At 43.9% G+C, this 25,473-nt stretch overlaps 1 protein-coding gene across 1 annotated transcript in view; it reads left to right on the top strand.

The window, feature by feature from the left end:
• LOC117345525 (ubiquitin carboxyl-terminal hydrolase CYLD-like) overlaps nucleotides 1-25,473 on the top strand; it is a 37,622-nt gene that overhangs the window by 9,329 nt on the left and 2,820 nt on the right. The window contains exons 3-10 of the mRNA XM_033914300.1: nucleotides 651-789; nucleotides 6,894-7,032; nucleotides 9,241-9,348; nucleotides 11,863-11,942; nucleotides 16,152-16,218; nucleotides 16,892-17,021; nucleotides 17,464-17,572; nucleotides 19,103-19,221. Of these exons, the coding sequence (XP_033770191.1) occupies nucleotides 651-789; nucleotides 6,894-7,032; nucleotides 9,241-9,348; nucleotides 11,863-11,942; nucleotides 16,152-16,218; nucleotides 16,892-17,021; nucleotides 17,464-17,572; nucleotides 19,103-19,221 (891 nt within the window). The remainder of the gene's footprint in view (nucleotides 1-650; nucleotides 790-6,893; nucleotides 7,033-9,240; nucleotides 9,349-11,862; nucleotides 11,943-16,151; nucleotides 16,219-16,891; nucleotides 17,022-17,463; nucleotides 17,573-19,102; nucleotides 19,222-25,473) is intronic.

The following is a 25,473-nucleotide window of genomic DNA, read 5'->3' as shown; positions in this document are numbered from 1 at the left end:
AAGAACCTTTGCTAATGCTCTCAGCCCTGTAGTGCATTATTCCTTCTTTCTAAGCTCTTGTTGCTCCACATTGAAACTGCTACAATGCCACATTCTGTGATCTTCTAGAAAATTCTCCAATTAGGGAGTGCATTAAGAGTACCAAATTCAGTTTGGGCCTAAGGTAGGTTTTGGATGTATTCTGGAAGGAAGAGTGGGGGGGGGGGGGAATTGGGATATTGACCCACCAGTTTCTCCAAAGCCTGTGTCACTGGGTACTCTAATAATGTCAGTTTGAATTAAAAATAGAAAAGTTAATTAAACTTAGCATTCATTAGCACGCGTTTGGTTCATTAGCAAATCTTAAGAAATCTATTAAAGGGGGAAGTAATTAATGTGGGTTATTTTACCATAAGTCAGTTGTTTTAGCACAATGAGATAGCATGATTGGTGGTTAAATATCGCATCTTAATGGTAGCCCGTGTTGATAACTGCCCCCAAACATATAAATTAATGTGTACACTTGAATAAAATGTATTACAAAGATGTAGTGCGTTAATAAAAAGAAAAGAAATTCTGAAAATCACCTGCAAACCAACCACTAAGACGCAGTAGACATGGAAGGTTAATTTGGGGCCTGTCTTACAACATTCTTTATTAAACCAACACAGGAAGGGGAAGCTGGAGCCTTAAACAGCCAGAATCGAAACGTGAAGATTGATGCAGGCGATATTCTCACGGTCAGCTCCTGCGTGCGCACTTACCCACACTACCAGCATCTGAAGCTGGAAAACAAGGCAGACGGGAAAGGTAAGAATCAACTGGACTTAGGCTCTTTCGGTTCTGGTGCAAACTACGTCGGGAATTCCTTGAAAGAAAATGCAAAAGAGAGCAGGGCATTAATACGTAATCGGGCAGAGCAAGAACTCTGTCTTGTGGGATTCTGGGCAGCAGGAGATTTATTTTTCCTGGTTCCTTTGGACTTTTGGAAAATCTGGCTCCGGAGTGCTCAAAGTAAGCAGGAAGGAGGGAAAGTTCTGGGTTCATGCTAATAGAACAGGCCTGCCTTGTCTTTCTATTAAAAAGCTTATTTCACTAGGGGGTCCTTTTAGTAAGGCGATTTAGAAACATAGAAGATGACGGCAGAAAAGGGCTACAGCCCATCAAGTCTGCCCACTCTGCTTGCCCACCCCCTGTCTAAGCCCTAATGACCCAATTTCCTTATCTTGACCCTCGTAGGGATCCCACATGGGTATCCCATTTATTCTTAAAGTCTGGCACGCTGTCTGCCTCGATCACCTGCACTGGAAGCTTGTTCCAATGATCAACCACTCTCTCTGTGAAGAAATACTTTCTGGTGTCTGCAGCAGCCACTCCCTCCTCCTCTCCCTATTGGCTAAGGCTCTTAACATTTGCATCTCCTCTTCCTATAGGCTAAGGCTCTTTACACCTGCATTGTGATGTCATAGAACTTTCTGATTATAGAAACATAGAAACATGATGGCAGATAAAGGCCAAATGGCCCATCATAGAAACATAGAAGATGACGGCAGAAAAGGGCTACAGCCCATCAAGTCTGCCCACTCTGCTTACCCACCCCCTGTCTATGCCCTAATGACCCAATTTCCTTATCTTGACCCTCGTAGGGATCCCACATGGGTATCCCATTTATTCTTAAAGTCTGGCACGCTGTCTGCCTCGATCACCTGCACTGGAAGCTTGTTCCAATGATCAACCACTCTCTCTGTGAAGAAATACTTTCTGGTGTCTGCAGCAGCCACTCCCTCCTCCTCTCCCTATTGGCTAAGGCTCTTAACATTTGCATCTCCTCTTCCTATAGGCTAAGGCTCTTTACACCTGCATTGTGATGTCATAGAACTTTCTGATTATAGAAACATGATGGCAGATAAAGGCCAAATGACCCATCATAGAAACATAGAAGATGAGGGCAGAAAAGGGCTACAGCCCATCAAGTCTGCCCACTCTGCTTACCCACCCCCTGTCTATGCCCTAATGACCCAATTTCCTTATCTTGACCCTCGTAGGGATCCCACATGGGTATCCCATTTATTCTTAAAGTCTGGCACGCTGTCTGCCTCGATCACCTGCACTGGAAGCTTGTTCCAATGATCAACCACTCTCTCTGTGAAGAAATACTTTCTGGTGTCTGCAGCAGCCACTCCCTCCTCCTCTCCCTATTGGCTAAGGCTCTTAACATTTGCATCTCCTCTTCCTATAGGCTAAGGCTCTTTACACCTGCATTGTGATGTCATAGAACTTTCTGATTATAGAAACATGATGGCAGATAAAGGCCAAATGACCCATCATAGAAACATAGAAGATGACGGCAGAAAAGGGCTACAGCCCATCAAGTCTGCCCACTCTGCTTACCCACCCCCTGTCTATGCCCTAATGACCCAATTTCCTTATCTTGACCCTCGTAGGGATCCCACATGGGTATCCCATTTATTCTTAAAGTCTGGCACGCTGTCTGCCTCGATCACCTGCACTGGAAGCTTGTTCCAATGATCAACACTCTCTCTGTGAAGAAATACTTTCTGGTGTCTGCAGCAGCCACTCTCTCCTCCTCTCCCTATTGGCTAAGGCTCTTAACATTTGCATCTCCTCTTCCTATAGGCTAAGGCTCTTTACACCTGCATTGTGATGTCATAGAACTTTCTGATTATAGAAACATGATGGCAGATAAAGGCCAAATGACCCATCATAGAAACATAGAAGATGACGGCAGAAAAGGGCTACAGCCCATCAAGTTTGCCCACTCTGCTTACCCACCCCCTGTCTATGCCCTAATGACCCAATTTCCTTATCTTGACCCTCGTAGGGATCCCACATGGGTATCCCATTTATTCTTAAAGTCTGGCACGCTGTCTGCCTCGATCACCTGCACTGGAAGCTTGTTCCAATGATCAACCACTCTCTCTGTGAAGAAATACTTTCTGGTGTCGCCATGAGATTTTCCGCCCCTGAGTTTGAGCGGGTGCCCTCTTGTGGCCGAGGGTCCCTTGAGAAAGAAAATATCATCTTCCCCTTCGACACGTCCCGTGAGGTACTTAAATGTTTCGATCATGTCTCCCCTCACCCTACGTTCCTCAAGAGTGTAGAGCTGCAATTTGTTCAGTCTCTCTTCGTACGAGAGACCCTTGAGCCCCGAGATCATCCTGGTGGCCGTCCGTTGAACCGATTCAATTCTGCGCACATCTTTACTGTAATTTAGCGTGTGATAAATCAGTTATCGCGCCTTAAAAAAAAGGATCCTTATGTTTGGCAAATTATTAAAACTTTCCGTGGAATAGCTGTAAACACTCCTCTGAAGAACATGAACAGTGTAATATATCTCATTAGAAATGAGACCTCACCCAACAATATCTTCTTTGGAGTATTTTCTGTACGAGCATTATTGCATTATATCATCCTTCGTCCTTCACCTCATTTTTTTCTTAACTGCTTATCTTGTTCATTTGTTAGAATTTATTTGCCGCCATTCACTCAAGGCGGTAAATAAGTCAAACGTAAACATTACTGCATTACAATGTCAACACAATACACAATGAAACATTTGAACAGACAGCATAGAGTGTAAGCAAAGACTCAACACACCATTATCGAAAAGGATCTAAGTCCGATTTGGACGTTAACCGCAAGAGGTCCTAATTCGGAGGTGGAGAAAGATCCATTTTCGAAACCGCTGGACATCCCAAAATTTTTTTTTTTTTTTTAAATCATCTATTTAGATGTCTTGGCCACCAGGATGTTCAAGTTAAAAACATCTATATTTAAACAATTTGGATATGGGAGGGGCCAGCATTCTAATAGACTGGCCACATAGACATCCCAATAGAACAGTAGTGCACCTTAGAGGCACCGCTGTAAACTTCACATAAAGGGTGCCATGTGTACATCTCACCAAAAACTCCTCCAAATTTTCCTCAAATCCCCCCTAATCCACGGGACTCCCACAGGGACCCCCCTCTGGCCCACGGGACTCCCACGGGGATGGAAGGCTTTGGAAGCAGGGTTCATCCATATAATATAATGGACACGTCAGCCTTAGTAAAAGAGGGGGTTTATGTTAATTACCTGAACAGACAACAAAAAAAGGGTTCCACCAAAGAGATTCCACAAGGAAAACAGAAGCAAACACAAAAGAAACTGTGGAATTGATGATCCTGTCAGAAGTAATTGCTGCTTTTTATGGGGACGGGCGGAGATGGAGGTAATTCCTTGCTAGGATGGGTGGGGACGGAGAGGATCCTGACGGGGACGGGTGGGGACGGAGAGGATCCTGACGGGGACGGGTGGGGATGGAGAGGATCCTGACGGGGACGGGTGGGGACGGAGAGGATCCTGACGGGGACAGGTGGGGACGGAGAGGATCCTGATGGGGATGGGTGGGGACAGAGAGGATCCTGGCGGGGACAGGTGGGGACGGAGAGGATCCTGGCGGGGACGGGCGGGGATGAATGGGATTTCTGTCCCCGTGCAACTCTCTATTCTGAGCTCCCTGGGGAGAATAGTCTAGAAAACTAAAGAAAGAAATTATATATCATTTTATGTTATTAAGAACATGAAATTATACATAAAATAATCACTGCTGACAAATGATTCCACCTTAGCAAATACAAAAGCTTCCAGTTCATCAAACACCATTTTTGCCAGGTTTTTTTTTGGGGGGGGAGGGGGTTGTTATACAGTGTTTTGGGGTTTTTTTTTTTAGATTTAAGGAGTAACGTCGGAAAACATTTGGAAATCACCGCTCTAAGGATTCTACTCGAAAAGAGAACCAAGTCCCAGCTGAGACAGGACAGACTTCATCTGATCTGGACCCATGAGCAGCTCTCCCAACTGGGTCACCTCTCCCTACAAGAGAAAACTGGCCTTCTCCAGTTCTGGGCTTGGCTGAACCAGTCTGTCCGGATGTGCGACAGAGAACAATATACACGAGGATCAGTCGGTCCCTGTATCGAATTACTAATGGAGCTGAAGCAGATTCGTGGCTTGGGTGCAAGAGGCCAGGGAGATTGCACAAGCAGAGGAGCGTGGGGAGTCTTCTCGTCTCACAGCTTAGAAACTAACTGATAATTGCTCACCTTGTAACTTATGTCATCTTTGGCCCTGTCACAGCTGCTACACATCAGGTTTGGATGTTTTAGGCAGTATTTTTGCGTGATTGAACAGGTTTTTCTCCTAATCCTTTCATTCAATGAAAATCAGGTGAAACGTTTTGCCCTCTAACACCTTCCCCAGCATCATAGGACCGTCCTGGACTCCTGAAACCCTGCAATCATGGGCCTTGAATCCAGGTCCTAAGTGTCACCTTATGCAATGAACATCTCTCCTTCCCAGAAGAGGAGGGTGGATCTGGGACTGTAAATGCTGCTCCGGCAGTGTCCCAAGCCACAATGCCAGAATGTCAGCGGTGCCATGGCACGTGACGCTTGAGCCACCAAGCCAGCCCTAGCTGCTCTATCTTAAAAGATTATAAGGGGATGTGCTATAAAGTGAATTACATTTTCCTGTACTTTAAAGGCCCCATCATTAGATATTCCCAAATTCAGTATCTGAAAAACATCTAGGTTAGGATTCCTAAGATTTGCTTTTTTCCCAGTACTAAAAGAATTAGGTGTGGTCAAAATGAACTCTCCTCGTATAATTAGGGGCCTTTAAATATCATCCAAGGAAAACAAGAAGGGAGAATTAAGCAAAAGGAAAAATGATATATTCCCTCCATTATTCCGAGACCAAGACCCTTAATGCCCCTTCTTCAATCCTCCTCCTCCCTCCTACCGAAACTTCTCCCCCCCCCGTCTCCCTCCTCTCCCCCCCCTTCTTCCTCCTTGCTGTTCGCAACTCTATGATCAATTTGGCATGTAACCACTTGTAATTTGTTCTAACCAATGTGAACCGCCTAGAACTCCTCTGGGAATGGCGGTATACAAAAATAAAGTTATTATTATTATTATTTTGTGCCACTGTAGATGAAAAACAAAATAATATTTTGAGTCACGTTCAGGATTTCATGATTCTCCGCCTGCTTTTGGAACAGCTTGCTTTGTTTACATGGGAATGTTCTGAAGAGTGTTCCACCTCCAGGTGCTGAGATGTACATTAGAGCAGTGGTTCCCAACCCTGTCCTGGAGGAACACCAGGCCAATCGGGTTTTCAGGCTAGCCCTAATGAATATGCATGAGAGAGATTTGCATATGATGGAAGTGATAGGCATGCAAATTTGCTTCATGCATATTCATTAGGGCTAGCCTGAAAACCCGATTGGCCTGGTGTTCCTCCAGGACAGGGTTGGGAACCACTGCATTAGAGTATGACAAGGGAACAAATTTGTTCCCGTCCCTGCAGGAACTCAATTTCCCCATCTCGTCCCCGTAAGTTTTGTCGCTGTCCTTGTCCCTGTAAGCTCTGCCTTCACCGGCTTGTGCAGAGGAGGACAGAGCTTGCAGGAATGGGGCAGGGACAGGAAAAGAACTCATGGGGCCAGACCGGGGAGAAATTTGTCCCTGTGTTATTCTCTAATGTATGTCAATGAGTGTGGCTTGGCACATGAAGCGATGACATCAAGATGCTGCTCTGTCATAAACATTAAAAAAGGCACTCACACAAAATGAGCCATCCCTCCATATACACAAAACATGTTTACATACTGATGCCTCAATGACTCAAGAAGTCCTATCATGTCATTATGCCACACAGACATAATTATGGATCTCAAGGACAGATAAGCATGGGTGTTTCCAACATCGTGGAAGGTTAGGAAAGGAACTGAGCTATAATCTTCTCAGCTATTTAGTCGTTCCTGCTATTTTACTGTTCTTAAAACTGTATATTTAACCGCTCTAGTCTTTTCTTAAATTGGATTAACAAAGGGTTGAATTCTTCCCTAGAGTTTAATGCTGTGTTGGAAGATATGACTGAAGCTGTCCCCCCCGTTCAGGAGTGCGAGACGAGCCAGAAAATGATTGGTTTAATGAAGGGCATCCAGGGACACGAGAACTCTTGCTACCTGGACTCAACGCTGTTCAGGTTTGTGTTGATTTTCTGCAGAGCTATTCCAGATGTAACTTGAGCTGAGAGAGAAGGGGCCAGCCGTAGACAGCTCTTCAGTGGCAAGTACCAAAGGATGATATGTACCAAAAAAGTGGGATTTTCTTAATTTGGGTAAGGTCAGCACCATTGTACCCCTTGGCAGGTGGGGTCTACAGGTATGGTGATGCTGATGGTGACATGGTAAGTTCTGGCTTGCAAACTTCCCATAAAATATCTGGCCACATGCTCCTCCCCTTTGCAGCCAATATCGAACCCCTTCCCCCCCCAATCAGCTTGCGGACCTCTTCTTTTTAAAGCATAGTTTGGGTCAAAGCCTGATCTTGGTGCCAAGAGCAGCAACATGCTCCAAAGATGCAAACTAGAGATAAGCCAGCACAAACTCTACTCCCAGTATAGAAAGCTCCTGTATAGCAGCCTGAGGAGGTCCCAAGAAGAGAGCCTTTAACGCAGGGGTGTCCAATGTCAGTCCTCGAGGGCCGCAATCCAGTCGGGTTTTCAGGATTTCCCCAATGAATATGCATGAGATCTATTAGCATACAATGAAAGCAGTGCATGCAAATAGATCTCATGAATATTCATTGGGGAAATCTTGAAAACCCGACTGGACTGCGGCCCTCGAGGACCGACATGGGACACCCCTGCGAAACGGGTCAGTCTCCAGTCTGTGCCCCTTATGGCCTCAGACTGGCTTCTTGTGTTTGGGAGGACAGTATTGCTCTCCCATGCTACGTATGCTCACCAGGAAGAGATTCATACCCATTCCTTCCAAACTGGTAATGGTAAATGGAAGGACGCTACCAATTCTAACAGACTGCCGGCTCTCCATAACAACTGCCTCCTGATCCAGTTCGGTCCTTGTTTTTCCTGAAACCACTTTCCCATACCAGAAGTTACACTGTATCACAAGAGAGAAGCTTCTTCATCAGTGTTCAGAAAATGGAGTAAAGCACACCATGGAATTGTGAACATACCCAGGCTTTGGTATCACTTTCATTATGGTAGATTGTTTGGTTTCTAAATTTTAGAAATAAATACATTTATTTATTTATTTTAGTACATAGTCAATGAGATTGTGAAAAGATCACAAGAAATGCATTCCATGAAGACAAGTAGTGTTGGTAAATGATTATTCGTTTACTGTAGGTGCAGTGGTTCAAGCTACAGCCTCAGCACCCTGGGGTTGTGGGTTCAAACCCACGCTACATCTTGGGACCCTGGGCAAGTCACTTAATCCCCCCATTGCCCCCAGGTACACTAGATAGATTGTGAACCCACCGGGACAGACATGGAATAATGCTTGAGTACCTGAATAAATTCATGTAAACCGTTCTGAGTTCCCCTGGGAGAACGGGATGGAAAACTGAATAAACAAATAAATTTGAAACATTGAAACATGACGGCAGATAAAGGCCCATCCAGTCTGCCCATCCTCAGTAACCATTATCTCTTACTCTCTCTAAGAGATCCCACATGCCTAACCCAGGCCCTCTTGAATTCAGACACAATCTCTGTTTCTACCACCTCTACCGGGAGACTGTTCCACGCATCTACCACCCTTTCCTTAAAAAAGTATTTCCTCAGATTACTCCAAAGCCTATCATCTCTTAACTTCATCTCATGCCCTCTCATTGCAGAGTTTCTTTTCAAATGAAAGAGACTCGACTCATGCGCATTTACACCACGTAGGTATTTAAACGTCTCTCTCATATCTCCCCTCTCCCGCCTTTCCTCCAAAGTCTACAGATTGAGATCTTTAAGTCTGTCCCCATACGCCTTATCACAAAGATTATATGAGAAAGAAACAGAGCTTCAGAAGAAGTTGAACATACCAGCATTGAAACTATATGAAGGTTCTAGAGAGCACATAGTAAATGACCCCCACAGTCTATCTCTGAAGATAAGTAATGCTGGTAAACGACACACTCCATGATCCTTTCATCCTAGGATATCTTTCCAGTTTCTTCTGCTGGAGTAAATCAGATTCTCAGAAGTCTATTCTGACTGCTGCTTCCCTTAGTGAGATGTCTCTTATATCTCCAAGAGTGACTTTGATCCAGATGACTTCTGATATGCAAATGCTGAGCGTACTATTTTCCTAGGGGACAGCCTTGCACCTCTCTTTCAAGATCTCCTCCTCTGTGGCTCGTCTTTGACTGACCCCCACCTTTGTTTTCACTGTTTCAGCTTGTTCTGTTTCTCATCGGTTCTGGACCGTATTCTCCACTCTTCAGAAGTGTACGATGAGAAGGTACAGCAGATCCTTAGGCGGGACATTGTGAATCCTCTGCGGAAGTGAGTATGCTGTATTTTCATGCGTTAGAGGTTCTGAAACAGTGTTACCCATATTTTCCCCAAAATAAGACACTGTCTTATATTAATTTGGGGCCCAAAAAATGCACTAGGGCTTATTTTCGGCATAGGTTTTATTTTTTTCATTTCTCCCTTCCTCTCCTTCACCCCAATTCTTCCTCTTTCCTTTCTTTCCCCCACATGTGCAGCATCTTTCTTGCCCTCTCACTCATCCCCTTGTGCCTTCCCTCTGCGGCATCTTTCTATCCCTCCTTTCCGTGCAGCAGAACCCTTGAGGAGCTCGCCCCGCCCCTGCTACTCAGCCAAACCCCGGCTGACCCTCCCATCTGAACCCCACCAACCGCGAGACCTGCATACCCCCCTCCGAAGAGCAGCGTTGGCAGCACTCTAAACAGGCTGCTTCATGGCCTTCTCCTGCCGGGGCCTTCCGTGTGCCATGTTACTGATGACATCATCAGTGATGCGGCAGAGGGAATGCCTCGGTGGGAGAAGGCCACGAAGCAGCCTGTTTAGAGTGCTGCCGACACTGCTCTTTATAGGTTTTGCGGTTGAGATGCTTGTGTAGAAGCTGGAGAGGGACATATTTCCTCATGGAGAGGGTTAGGAAAGGTTGCATCACACAAATGGCAGCATGGCCAAGAGCCACAGGATGGTGGTGGGTTTGGATTTCTGTAAGATTTCTGTTTTGGGTGGTTTTGGTTGGTCATTTAGCAATTCCAAAATCTGATAATGTGCTGAAGATCTTAAAAAAATCTCTTAGTTTTTCAACACGGTATAATATCTTTTTATAAAGGAGAAAAAAGACCTCAGAGACCCTCAGTATGGGATATATTTTTCATTTTTCATTCTTTAGGGTCCAATTCTCTTTCATCGGTCTAAAAAAACTTCCTCTAATGTTCAGAGTTCATAAATATACCCAGAACAATGTGCACTTATTTAATGTATTTATCCAGTTATCTCAGACTGCACTAGTCAGGCCTGATGTGACCTGTTCCACTATATGTTTATGGCTTCTTCAGGGAATTCAGAAACGTGCAGAAATCAGCATGCCCTATCTTACTTCAGCGTCACCATTTCTAGCTATCTGCACGCACAATAAATGCAAAATATATCCCTTGCTGTGGGTCTCTGAGGTCTTTTTCTCCTTTATAAAAATATAATATGCGTGTTGATCTACTAAGAGATTTTTTAAAAGATCTTCAGCGCATTATCAGATTTTGGAATTGTTGAATGGTGATATTTCAATCTGAAAGCAACTCGTCATTTGGTTTTGGTTTGCCCCCCCAAACTCTACAGCATCTCAGATGTCACTGAATAAAGCATATGATTGGTATTTAGGGGCTGTAATGCAGCAGCACCGTTTCTTAGTATTGATATGACTGGAATTCACTGTTCCCACTAAGCTGAGCAGAAGTCCTCCATCTGTATTGCTGCCAGTGGGGTGTCATTTCAGCACTGTATTTTCAGTCAGTATTGCCTGTCCCTCACTATTGAAGATGTGATAGAAACACAGCGCCCCCTACTGGCAAGACTATAAGTGGAGGACTCCCACTCAGCTTAGAAGGATCAGTGTTCAGGAACTGGAAATACATTCCAAAACTGAATTTGCTGGCTTCAAAACATTAAGAGGGTACTTCTATGATAGTGGCTCTTTTGCAGGTAAGCATTGGAACCCCGGGTGCTGTCTTCATGGGGGGTGCCGGTGCCTCTCCTCCTCTCCACCCCTTCCCAACGTACCTCTTTAAATGTTCGCCGGCGTAAGCAGCACCTTCCACTTGCTGCTCGTGCTGGTGTTAGCTCCCTTCTGATGTCCCTTCCTGGTTGCAAGACCAGGATGTGACATTGGAAGGGAGCCAACGCCGGAATGAGCAGTGGGTGGAAGATGCTGTTTACGCCAGTGAACATTTCAAGGGGGGAGGGGGGCGGAGGGAGAATGAGGGGGCACTCAAGTAGCAGAGAAGAGTGAGGGGGAACCAAGCAATGGGGAAAAGTGGGGGGCACAAGGCATGACGATGCTGGGTGACTCTGCCCTGGACGCCAACCTCTCTCGTTACACCACTGGAGGTAAGTGTACACTTAAGCATGTAACTGAAAGCAAAGTACTTAAGTGCTAATCTGTAATGGAATATGTGAGTGCCATCTGTGTAAATGCAAGGGGGTGGAGCATGGAAGGACACGGGTGAGGTTTCTAGTTACATGTGCAACTTAGAGACGACTGTCATTCCTAATTTAGATAACCACAGTTACAACAGGTCTATGGATGATGTAACTGCGTCCATGTACCTGTTGGCACGCCAATGCCAGGTTATGGTAATATTCTACAAAGGAATCCAGGCACCCAAAATAGAGTGTCACCAGACAGCTTTGGGGTGTCTAAAAAGAGACACACACCTTTAGAACTGCCCCCTTAATCTACAGACCATCACTGGAAGATGGATGGGATTTACTGGATCGCGTTTTCTGATAAACTTAATGCAATTCCTTTATTTGTTGAAGGCATGGCTTTGTGAGAGCTGAAAATGTAATGAAGTTAAGAAAATTACTGAGATGCGACACCTTTATTACAGAAGAAAAGGGTAAGACGATCCCAAGTGTATCTACTGAACATAAGAATAGCCTTACTGGGTCAGACCAATGGTTCATCGAGCCCAGTAGCCCGTTCTGACGGTGGCCAATCCAGGTCCCTAGTACCTGGCCAAAACCCAAAGAGTAGCAACATTCCATGCAGAATCCCAAAGAGTAAAAAGATTCTAGAACTCCAAAGAGTAGCAACATTCCATGCTACCGATCCAGAGTAAGCAGTGGCTTCCTCCGTGTCTTTCTCAATAACAGACTATGGACTTTTCCTCCAGGAACTTATTCAAACCTTTCTTAAAACCTGCTACGCTATCCGCTCTTACCACAACCTCTGGCAACGCGTTCCAGAGCTTAACTATTCTCTGAGTGAAAAAATATTTCCTCCTACTGGTTTTAAAAGTATTTCCCTGTAACTTCATCGAGTGTCTCCTAGTCTTTGTCATTTTTGACAGAGTGAAAAATCAATCCACTTGTACCCATTCTACACCACTCAGGATTTTGTAGACTTCAATCATATCTCCCCTCAGCTGTCTTTTTTCCCTAACCTGTCTAGTCTTTCCTCATACGAGAGGAGTTCCATCCCCTTTGCCATCTTGGTCGCTCTTCTTTGAACCTTTTCTAGTGCCACTATATCTTTCTTGAGATAAGGAGACCAGAATTAAATGCAGTACTCCAGGTGAGGTCACACCATGGAGCGATATAGAGGCATTACAGCATTCTTCGTCTTGTTAACCATCCCTTTTTAAACAATTCCTAGCATCTTGTTTGCTTTTTTGGCCACCGCTGCACATTGAGCGGAAGGTTTTATCATATTATCTACACCGACAGCCAGATCCTTTTCTTGGGCGCTAACCCCGAAAGTGGACCCTAGCATCCGGTAACTGTGTTTCAGGTTATTCTTCCTAATGTGCATCACTTTGCATTTGTCCACATTAAATTTCATCTGCCACTTGGACGCCCAGTCTTCCAATTTCCAAAAGGTCTGCCTGCAATTTTTCACAATCCTTTCCTTCTCCTCAGAGATTCTCTGTACTAGTCCCATGCTTTCTTGAATTTCCAGTTCTCATCTCCATCACTCCAATGGGAGGCTGTTTCAGTCATCTGACACCTTTTCAGTAAATTACTCCTGTCCCCTCATTCCAGAGCTTCCTTTCAACTGAAAGAAACTCACCTCTAGCCACAGAGGTATTTAAATATCTACTATTTCTTCCTTAACCTGCATTTCTTCCAAAGTATTGAAATCTTTAAGGTTGTCTCCATTGACATCATTTACCTTGACTTTCAAAAAGCCTTCAACAAGGTACCCCACGAAAGACTGCTTAAAAAGCTGTGGAAACACGGGGTGCAAGGGGAGGTCCACCGATGGATCAAAAACTGGCTGGCAGGCAGGAAACAGAGGGTTGGAGTAAAAGGCCATTACTCAGACTGGCAATGGGTCACGAGCGGAGTTCCGCAGGGGTCGGTGCTGGGACCGCTCCTGTTCAATATATTTATTAACGACCTGGAGGCGGGAACAAATTGCGAAGTTATTAAATTTGCGGATGACACCAAACTCTACCGCAGGGTTGAAACCATGGAAGACTGCGAAGATCTGCAAAGGGACCTAATGACACTAGAAGAATGGGCCAAAAAGTGGCAAATGAGCTTTAACGTAGGGAAATGCAAGGTCATGCATGTAGGGAAAAAGAACCCGATGTTCAGCTACAAAATGGGGGGATCACTGCTAGGGGTAAGTAACCTTGAAAGAGACCTGGGAGTGATGGTAGACATATCTTTGAAGGCGTCGGCACAGTGCGCCACAGCCTCAAGAAAAGCAAACAAAATGTTGGGTATCATTAAGAAGGGTATCACGACCAGGACGAAGGAGGTCATCCTGCCACTGTATCGTGCAATGGTGCGCCCGCATCTGGAGTACTGTGTCCAGTACTGGTCGCCATACCTCAAGAAGGACATGGTGGTACTTGAGGAAGTCCAGAGAAGAGCAACGAAACTGATAAGGGGTATGGAAAACCTCTCATATACTGACAGACTAAAAAAGCTGGGGCTGTTCTCCCTGGAAAAGCGGAGACTTAGAGGAGACATGATAGAAACCTTCAAGATCCTGAAGGGCATAGAAAAAGTAGACAGGGACAGATTTTTCAGATTATGGGGAACCACAAGTACAAGGGGGCACTCGGAGAAATTGAAAGGGGACAGGTTTAGAACAAACGCTAGGAAGTTCTTTTTCACCCAGAGGGTGGTGGATACATGGAACGCGCTTCTGGAGGCTGTGATAGGCCGGAGCACGTTACAAGGCTTCAAGGAAGGTTTGGATAGGTTCCTAGAGGATAAAGGAATTGAGGGGTACAGATAGGAGTAGAGGTAGGTCATAGGGATAGTCTGGGACCACTGCTCAGGCAATGGGCCTGATGGGCCACCGCGGGAGCGGACCGCTGGGCGAGATGGACCTCTGGTCTGCCTCAGCGGAGGCAACTTCTTATGTTCTTATGTCTCCATATGTTTGTGAGAAAGGCCACCAAACATTTAATAACTTCTCTGAAAATAATAGGGACTCGACGACAAGACATCTTTTCTGTGTCTGTGCCTCAGCTCTGGAATGCTATGCCAAAACATTGAAGAGAGGAAGATAATCTGACATGCTTCAAAAATAACCTGAAAAGTTTCTTATTTATTTATTTCTTATTTAATTTTTATTCATTTTCCAACAAATACACAAGAACTCCTCTTGTTACAGAAAACCAGAGCTTCAGTATCAGAATATAAAAAGTTTCTTATTTAAAGATGCTTTCAGCCTTTAATTTCTTTTAAAATAGATTTCTCTTCATCCTTTTTCGGTTATTTTTTCTCTCTCTTTCTTCCTCTTTCTCACTCCTGCCTTATCGTGCTTTCCATATGTTAGTTCTTTGGCCTTTAAAACCCAGATTGTAGTTCTACCCCCTCTACTCTTTTGTCTGTTCAGTTCTTAAATTGTAATTGTATGTGTTTTTTTTAAATGAATTGTATTTCGCTTAGTAAAACAAGATAAGCGATCAAATCAAATTATAGTAAAAACTTGAAAAACCGTAAACTTGAAAACTGCCCTTTGGACCAATTCCATACTGTTTATATGCTTTGGGAGATAACATAACATAATAGCAAATTTCTAGACCGCATAACCATAAGTTCAATGCGGTTAACAAAAGATTATGCTATGAGAAAATACAGGAATAATGTGATATACAGAAATCTAATTGATCAAGAATTTGGAAAAAAGAAAAGTCTTCAAATGTTTTCTAGAATGTTCATAAGATGTGGATCTGATCAGTAATGGACGGAAATCTTTATCATAATAAGCTGCTTGGTGAGAAAGACAATGCCCGTGATGTTTCTTACTTTTACAACCCTTAACTGAAGGGAACGTAAATAGGGCATGAGATTTTCTACTATTCTCGTGCGCCGCAACAGATATAATGGGGCAACTTTAGAGTATAGGCATCCCAACTTAAAGATCACCCGGGCCTCTACCAGAAGCCAATGCAACTCACAATAACGTGGTCATACTTCCTCATTCTTACTGCCGTAGTTTGAACCAGGGTCAGTCTAGCCAAATCTACAATATTACAATAGTCCAGTATACTCAGAAGTAGTGGCATTAAAGTAGGATCTGATGGTACGTAATTTCCATGAGGTTTAGTAACCACTGCGTCTATCTGATTTTTCATGGTCAAGCACTGATCAAGAACAACTCCCAAGATTTTAATTGTAGGGCTTATTCTATATGATGTTGAATTCAAAAATGATCTTTTGTGATGACACAAGGAAGAATTTTGTTTTTCCTGATTTAATTTCAACTTCAATTCCTGCATCCAGGATTCCATCGTATTTAGCACAGACCCAATAAGTTGAGTTCTGTTGGATAGCGTTTTACGACATGGGATGACTATTGTAATATCGCCAGCTTGGCTGAACAACTTCAAGCCCAATTTGCTCATCCAGTAGCCCAATGAAAGAAGGTACACATTAAGGAGTGTAGGAGAAAGTGGGGAGCCCTGCGGGACTCCACACAGGTTTTTCCAAATAGCTGAGAGTGTATCCTTAAATTTAACCTGATAAGAGCCTTGATTCTCTGTTACATTGAAATGCATTTGCTTTAGAAACATGACAGGAAAATAATGACACAAGAAGATTACCGGTAATGTCTTTCCCTTTTTGTTTTTTTTTTGGTCTAGATCCAGAAGAATTTCTCAGTGCTCTTTTGCAGGAGATCCTGTCTGTAGAACCTTTGCTGAAAATCAGGTAACTTCTTTCCTTAACATTTATCTGAACAAAGTTTCTTCCCTTTATAATGTATCATCATATCTGGGGGGTAAAGACTGAATGATTAGTTTTATTTTGAATCAATGCTTGTATTTTTGAATGCTAGGTTTGATGTGTATCACTTACTTTGCGATTTTGTCTGTTGTTTCTATGTGTGTGGTGCAGTGGTTAGAGCTACAGCCTTGGCCCCCTGAGGTTGTAGGTTTGAATCCCGCACGGCTCCTTGTGACCCTGGGCAAGTCACTTAATCAATTGTTTAAAATTTTTTTAACAAACTTAGACAAAAAAATCTGTAAACCCATAGCAGCAAAAATGTGGCCTTTATCCCTCTTAATCTCCACCCCCTACCCAATATCTAGGGTGGTAGATATTGAACTGCAGAGCACATCTTAGACAAGACCGAACCTATTAGCACTGGTCTTGTACTAGAAAGGATCACTCTTACAATGGCAGATATCTTGCCTGCTCCAGGGGAAGGAACACATCACTTCAACCTCTTCCCCTACCAATGCCTCCACCAACAGCTTTGTAAAGTTCTGCAACTGAGATAGGGGTACACCAGCAATTGGTACCAATTTCCTGGAATGCATTATTAAAATTCACGGCTAGAAACATTTCTTGAACTTCTGATTTTCTCCCTATGAAATCTCAGGTCAAACAACAAGACTCAGGGGTGTAACGGTTACCAGATCATTCTGGAGAAAGACGAGGCGGTCAATGTGCCTACAACGCAATATTTGCTGGAGAAATCATTCCTCGCATGTGACCTGAAGTTTCATGAGGTAGGGACGTACCCTCAAGGTTATTTGTGTGAATCATAAATGATTTCAATATATCTAACACAGTCTTAATAAATGAAACCCAGAGGATGTGTTGGTAGGGGGGGTTCCGAAAGGAGAGACTGTGCGGATTTCCTCCCTGCCCGACAAGAGCAGGCAGTGAGGGCTGGGCTGGGACTGGGTGCAGGATTAGGGCGGGGATGGGTGGAACTGGGCAGGCCTGGGGGCGGGTCTAGGGGGGGTCTGGATTTTCCGATTGGAAAATCTGGTAACCCTACCAAAGAGGAGTGGATCAAGCTCTAGTGAACTACAAGGCTCTGGACATGAAAGGGTTACATTGGGGAAAAAAGAGAGAATCATTGCAGTTTGATAAGTGAGTAGAAATAAGATCACCCTTGTCAGGCTGACCCATCCGACTTTAATCTTTGCCCTGTTTGTGTCTCAGATTCCATCATGCCTCATACTTCAAATGCCGAGATTTGGAAAAAAGTTTAAGATGTTTCCTGTTATATTACCCTCCACGGAACTTGACATTACGGATTTGCTTTATAAGGGTAAGTATTCTTGGTCTCCTCTTTACTTGGCTGGTTCGGACATGTTTAGCCTCAGGGGTCAGCTTCTCAGACACCCAGGCCACTGCTATAGCCTAGGTGGTTCCCCACTCCCAGCTGGTTCTATCTTTGTTATTGCATGTAATGAAAGGCAATAGGTCAAGTTTAATAAACATGAACATAAGCAGGAAGAGAATAGGGAAAGAGGGAGAGATGGTGAACACGGGAAAAGAAATATCTCAAGAGGGGGAGGGACAAGGGTTAGGGAAGGGAGGGAGGGAGGGAAAAGTGTGTCTGGCTGGAATGGGTGTGGAAAGATGGTGTGAAGGATCAAGGGGGCTGGAAGCTTAGGAAGCCGTGTGAAAAGATGGGACAATGAAGGGCACTGAGAATATGGAAATGAGACTGGAGGCATGGGAAGCTGGGCATAGTAAGACAAGGAAAGTGACTGAGAGGGAAGCTATATTCACAGAAGAGTCATGAGGGGAGATGACAGGAAGAATATAAGAAATGGATACCTGAAGTGTAAACAAGGTATTTTTCTGGAATGACCATGGGGTTGAGGTAGAGCAGGGGGTGGAGCTAGGAGACAGAGTAGAAGGGGCAAAGCAGGAGGTGGGGTGTGGGGGCTGGAATTGGAGTAGAGTGAGACTTGTGGCAAATGCTGAAATCTCCTTCTCAAAAATTACTTTTTCTAGGCATTAGAGAATGACAAAGTGACAAAATTCTTCACCGTTCCCGTCCCCGTGGATAACTATGGGAAACCATCTCCATGTCATTCTTTAAGGAGAGAGGGAAGAATCGGACCCACTGACCTTACATTGATAGCATTGAAGAATACTGGTGTAGATTGACTGAGGTTGAGATAGACACTAAAGAATGACACGGCATGGTTAGAACATAAGACTATAAGTGTTGCCATACTGGGACAGACCGAAGGTCCATCAAGCCCAGTTTCCAACAATGGCCAAATCAGGTCACAAATACCTGCCAGAAACCCAAAGAGTAGCAACATTCCAGAGCTGAGATTTTGATGTCATAATGCCTCATTCCACCAATGCCTAAGAGCCAATGTCAGCAGTGATGTCACAATGGCTTCATTATCCTCTACTTGGCTCACATAAGAATCAGAGTATGAATGGGCCCAGACACTGACCCTCAAGCCTTGCATTGAAGATTACTGGTGTAGAAGGACTGAGGTTGAGAGAGACACTGAAGAATGACACGGGATGGTTTCCAGCCACTGACCCTCAAGCCTTGCATTGAAGATTGCTGGTGTAGAAGGACTGAGGTTGAGAGACATTGAAGAATGACACGGGATGGTTTCCAGCCACTGACTTTCAAGCCTAGCACTGAAGAATGCTGGTGTAGAAGGACTGAGGTTGAGATAGACACTGAAGAATGACATAGGATGGTTTTCCATGGTTATCCATGGGGAAGGGAATAGTGATGAATTTTGTCTCTACTAGGCATCTCTGACTATTTGCTCCTGCAGGTCTAGTAACAAGCTCTGATTTTGCTGTCTCCTTGCAGTTCCCAGAGACTGCTTCATCTGCAGCAGCCCAGCTGAGTATGAATGCAGCCAGTGCATAAAAGATCCCTCGCTAGCTCCTGGACCCAGTAAGTGGTTCTGTCGCCTCTGCGAAAGACAGGTAAGGGCTTCCAATAGGATTAAAGCATGAGGAGGAACTAGCCAAAACTCAAAGCTTTTCTATCAGCTGTGAAATAGGAGAAATCTCTCGGGGTGACCTGAGGAAATCTTCAAGTATCCAGGCAGAGTGGACATTAATAGAAGTCACAGTAGATATATCTGAACTTGGTTCTTTGGGCTTGCTCTGTGACACTTCTGCCAAAATCGTGTTTATAAATTATATTCTCAGTAGGAAATGTTCACACTCTGCAAAATGGTGTTTTATTAAACAACCAGATCTTTTCTTTAGATGTGAACAGCCTCATTTCTAATATAACTAGGTAGGGGAGAGTGGACTCAGCACCCTGAGGCTGTGGGTTCAAGCCTTGTGACCCTGAGCAACTCACCTAAGGTCCATTAGGTAGACTGAGAGCCCACCAGGCCAGATAGGGAAAAAAAGCTTGACAACCTCTATTGATAGGCAGTATATAAATATTTAAGTGAGTAGGGATATGAAGGGAAGGGCTTTACTTAAGGCCCGAAAAACAAAAAATTATTACCAATAAGCCATGCAAGTGGATCACTTTGATGCCAAAGAGTAAATTTGGAGGGATTTTCTTTCTTATTCGCAGTTGATAACATGGCTTTCAAATGTAAAGTTAAGAACTTTATGAGTGTTAATTGTTGGATTTTTGTTCTCTTGTTATGGTTTGAGACAAAGATATTTAAGAACATAAGAATAGTCTAACTGGGTCAGACCAATGGTCCATCAAGCCCTGTAGCCTGTCCTCAGGGTGGCCAGTCCAGGTCACTAGTACCTGGCAAAACCCCAAAGGGTAGCAATATTCCAGAGCTGAGATGGTGATGTCATAATGCCTCATTCCTCCAATGCCTAAGAGCCAACCTCATCAGTGATGTCACAATGGCTTGATTGTCCTATACTTGGCTCACATAAGAACATAAGAATTGCCATACTGGGACAGACCAAAGGTCCATCAAGCCCAGTCTCCTGTTTCCAACAGTGGCCAACCCAGGTCCCAAGTACCTGGCAGAAACCCAAAGAGTAGCAACATTCCAGAGCTGAGATTTTGATGTCATAATGCCTCATTCCACCAATGCCTAAGAACCAACCTCAGCAGTGATGTCACAATGGCTTGATTGTCCTAGACTTGGCTCACATAAGAACATAAGAGTTGCCATACTGGGACAGACCAAAGGTCCATCAAGCCCAGTCTCCTGTTTCCAACAGTGGCCAACCCAGGTCCCAAGTACCTGGCAGAAACCCAAAGAGTAGCAACATTCCAGAGCTGAGATTGTGATGTCATAATGCCTCATTCCTCCAATGCCTAAGAGCCAACCTTAGCAGTGATGTCACAATGGCTTCATTATTCTATACTTGCCTCACTTCTGATATTGTATTGGAGTGTGGTGTAGTGGTTAGAGCTCCAGCCTCAGCACCCTGAGGCTGTGGGTTCAAACCCTTCACTGCTCCCTGTGGCCCTGGACACGTTGCTTAATCCTCCACTATCCCAGGCACATTAGATAGATTGTACTTCAAGCATTTTCACAATCTGTCTACTTAGTGATTCCCACTAGTTTGTGTCTACACAACTCTGCTTTGCTGGTCCTTATTAGAATTCCTCTCCCCCCACTCCATTTCATGCAAATCTCTCTCATAAATATTCATCGTGGATATCCTGAAAACCTAACTGGCTGGGGAGCCCCCAGAACAGGTTCAGGAACCACTGGTACAAAGGATGAATGCAGCTGAGCTACTTCATTACCCAGTTCTAGGAGGGAGATGTTTTTGGCCAGTCCTGGTTTTAAACTGACATCCCAAAGCAGTGTGGGTTTGTAGTCCCTGATTCTACCCATTGGCATTAGTGCTGCAGGTCCCAAAATGCTTCAGGATGAGGTTGATGGAAATCCTGGATCTGGGTAACGTGGAAGCTCTGATAGAGTATGTCTAAGATTTTCCCTATTTTCGGTGACTTAAACGGGTCAGGCAATTGTTATGAATGTGCCCAATTTAAATTGATTGTAAAGCTCCGAAATTAAGACAAATCGATTACTGTAGTGTGCTATACATTGGATGCATGAGGGTACTTTTGATGAAACTTCAGACTCTACAGCAGTACCCCCTTGCCCTCATTAATATTCCCTCCTTAGAAAAACCTCCCCCTTCTCCTAAGTAGCAGATGCTTTGAAAAAGAGAAAATTCTTCTGTCAGAACACTGCCATCTCATAAACTGGTGTTATGAAAAGCTCCTAATCAAAATGTCAGTCTGATCAATCACAAACACAGCCACATGGGATCTCTTAGGGAGAGGAGGAGATGGTGGATGCTGCGGATGGGCAAACTGGATGGGCCAGTTGGCCTTTATCTGACATCATGTTTCTATGTTACTAAAGTTCTATGACATCACAATGTGGGTGTTAAGAGCCTTAGCCTATAGGAAGAGGAGATGCAAATGTTAAGAGCCTTAGCCAATAGGGAGAGGAGGAGATCGTGGCTACTGCAGATGGGCCATTTGGCCTTTATCTGCCATCATGTTCCTATCAAAACCCAGTTTATAGAGGGGCTTCACATACTTTCAATTTCTTTAGGAGAGGTGGGATTACCTGTGCGGGAAAGATGGATGCAAGCCGAGGTGGGAATGCCGGAAGGTGAAAGTAGGCTGCCCACTAACTGGCCTCCTTTCATTTACTCTCCCCACCAACAGTCACCAATATGGGGCGGACAGGGGAGCCGCTCACGAGCTGGAGAGGTTAACTGTTGTGAGGGGAGAGGGAGTCTAGAATGCCCTTGCAAGGCTCCTCTACCAATCTCTCAGTGTTAGCCTAGATTATGGTATTGGGGTTTAAGAAGGGATTGGACAATTTTCTAAAGGAAAAGGGGATAGAGGGGTATAGATAGAGGATTACTACACAGGTCCTGGACCTGTTGGGCCGCCACATGAGCGGACTGCTGGGCACGATGGACCTCTGGTCTGACCCAGCAGAGGCACTGCTTATGTTATGTTATGTTCTTAGGTCAAGTGGCTGCCCTAGTTAAGGGAGGTGGCAAAAGAATGTCTTCTGCTATTATAAAGACATATAATTAGAAACAAAACAGGGTTGCATCAGATGCCTTTGCAAATACCATGAAACATTCTCACGGCACCCATTCGTCTTTTGGGGAACGGGAGGGGAATGATCCAAATGCTGCAAGGGGTGGATCTGAAAAGCAGCATCAGGAAATACTTTTTCACGGAGATGGGTGGTAGAGGCCTGAAAAGTCATTGTAATCCACCTGCAGTACATATTGCCTTGATAGGCAGAATATATAGAAATAACCTGCACAGAGCGGCGTGCAACCCTGGCCACCTTTCTGGGTAGACAGGATGGACCATGCTGGTCTTTAGCTGCCATCAATTCTATGGGGCGTTTTCACTAAACAGTGTTTATTTTATTATTTATTTCATTTAGGCATTTAAACGCACCTAAACCAGCAAAAAAACATACCATGGGATGCGCTCAAACTAATAAAAATCTACATTCTGATGCACCAACTGGTTAGTGTACAGATCATGCAGGAGCCCTTATAAGTTTCCAAGTTTCTTTATCAAATATATACCTAAACGGTTTACAATATAAAATATTAATTAAAAAAAAATACAAATTTGAAAAAGGGAGAGCAATACAAACAGACTTACTAAAACAAAAGGGAAACAGGAAAGTAAATAATTACGTTGAGGTTAAAAGAAACCATAAGAGGGAGGGTAGAGTAGGGAAGGGTAGAACCAATAGGATACGGTTCGCATCAAAAGAAGTGTTTACGTTAAGACCATGGAAGAGCGGCATGGATTCTCTTAGAACTGGAGGAGATCAGAGGTCATAAGCATCTTTGAAAAGGAATGTTTTGAGTTTTGATTTGAACTTGTCAAGAGAAGTTTCTAATGTTGAGGTCCAATGGAAGGGCGTTCCAAAGAGTAGGGGCAGTAACCGTTGTGTCAAGAAATAGTTCACGGATAGAAGGGACAGTAAACAACTTTGGATTGTTTGAACGAAGAGACCGGGAAGGAGCACAACGGCAGTCATGCGATCATTTTTTTAAAGGGCAACATTGGCACACGAACACAACAGAAAAGAGATCCAGAAGATTGCACTGCAATATCTACTATAACAGATCTTACGCAACCTAGTGAAAATTGGAGGAAAAAATCCCCAGAGGTGATGCCGTACTAACCAGCACAATATAATAACACCCCTTCATTGGAATATATATCTTTCATTGGCAAAAAAAACCCTCCAAGTATATTATTAGACGTGTGATATATTCAAAAAAATTTGATATCAAGCAAGCACTTATCTTATATCCTGATGGAGACCCATTTCAGGGGATCCAAGTGCTGCGTCTGTAATAATCAAAACATACTTCACACGCTGCAACTATTAAAATATATCATACATTGTGTCTAATTATGGCTTTTTGAGGGGGGGGGGGTTGCCAATGAAAGGGTGCTGTTATATTGTGCTGGCTTGTAAGGCATCACCTCTGCACTTCCGAGGCTTTTTTTTCCTATAATTTTCTCTAGGCAGACTGAGATCTGTTATAGTGAACATTAGCACATGGCCATTGATGCAGAAAAAATCAGGGTTTTTATGGCTGCGGGAAAAATGGCTTTGGCATGTGGGAAAGATTTGCGTAAGGGCGCATTAAGGCCTGTTTTTACTGCACTTATGAAAAGGAGCCCTACATTTCTATATTCCCCTACATGAAGTCACAAATAACAGTTTGTAAGAGGCATTCAGGAGATCATATGATCTGATTGAAATCCTCTATGGCATTTTATTGCAGCGGGGAAAGATTCAAAGCTCGCACAGAACCGTTGTGTATCTCTAGCCAAAAATCAAAGCAAAAGCCCACAAGGAGATTTGTCTGTTTCATTCCCTGCCTCCCTCTCCACAACCCCTGGGAATCCATCTCCAGTTCACAGGTAAAAGAGTCCATATGCTGTTCAACAAAGGGGTTCTTTTATTAAGGCACGCTAACCGATTTAGCGCATGCTAAGGCATAAATTCTGTAACCGGGGCCTAAGGTTAAGCACCTATTTTGGAAGCGCCTATCTAAATTGAATAAGAAGCTCAATTAAGCTTTTTAATCAGCAAATAATTAGAAACTTAGGCGCCTATCAAGAAAGAGCGATTCTGCCTCTAAAAATAGAGGCGGCCTTCAAAAAAAAAAAAAAAAGGCGCTGTGCACTATGCACGTTGGGTGTGGGCGTGGCTTCATGTTAGTCGCCTTGTTACACAATTGGTCTCTTCGTTCATAGTAACATAGTAGATGACGGCAGATAAAGACCCGAATGGTCCATCCAGTCTGCCCAACCTGATTCAATTTAAATTTTTTTTTAAATTTTTCTTCTTAGCTATTTCTGGGCAAGAATCCAAAGCTTTACCCGGTACTGTGCTTGGGTTCCAACTGCTGAAATCTCTGTTAAGACTTACTCCAGCCCATCTACACCCTCCCAGCCATTGAAGCCCTCCCCTGCCCATCCTCCACCAAACGGCCATACACAGACACAGACCGTGCAAGTCTGCCTAGTACTGGCCTTAGTTCAATATTTAACTGTTCCATCCCTGAAAATTATAGGCACCAGAAGACATGATCTGTTTTCGGTCATGGCCCCTCAACTGCGGAACTCTCTACCACAGTACATAAGAGACCAAAAAAGACCTTTCATCCGTTAAAAAACTCTTAAAAACTTATCTTTTTAAAGATGCGTTCAACCTTTCACTCACCGACCAATAACTAAAAATCTTAGGGTTTTTTTTTTTGTTTGTTATTTTTACCCTCCCTCTCGTTTACATCCCTTTTGGGTTTTTTTTTTCACTCTAACAAGAAATTGTAACTTTTCCCCCCCTATCCCCTGAGATTCATGTTAGTCTTATTTTGTACGTCTGAAGTTATTTTCTCTGTACCCACAACCCTGTTTTTACAAAGTTGTACATCGCTTAGTAAATTAAATAAGCGATCCATCAAATGCTAATAAAAACTTGAAACTTTTAGTGGTGCCTAGAACTGGCCTATTTATTGGGCGCTTCCAGCGTGATTCACTAAACAGCGCCCGATTTTACTTGAATCTCACTGAACGGTGCCTATTTCAGCGCCTATCTTTTGGACACCTCTTATAGAATTTGCCCCCCAAATGCTACAACATCCATTATATTCCTAGGGCATCTTAGAAATTAAGTGCACCTTAATAAAAGGAGCCCACTTCTGGCTACTGCT

The sequence above is a fragment of the Geotrypetes seraphini genome, chromosome 11, assembly GCF_902459505.1.
Source record: "Geotrypetes seraphini chromosome 11, aGeoSer1.1, whole genome shotgun sequence".
NCBI classification, from domain to species: domain Eukaryota; kingdom Metazoa; phylum Chordata; class Amphibia; order Gymnophiona; family Dermophiidae; genus Geotrypetes; species Geotrypetes seraphini.
This window is presented reverse-complemented; position numbering and strand designations above follow the sequence as displayed.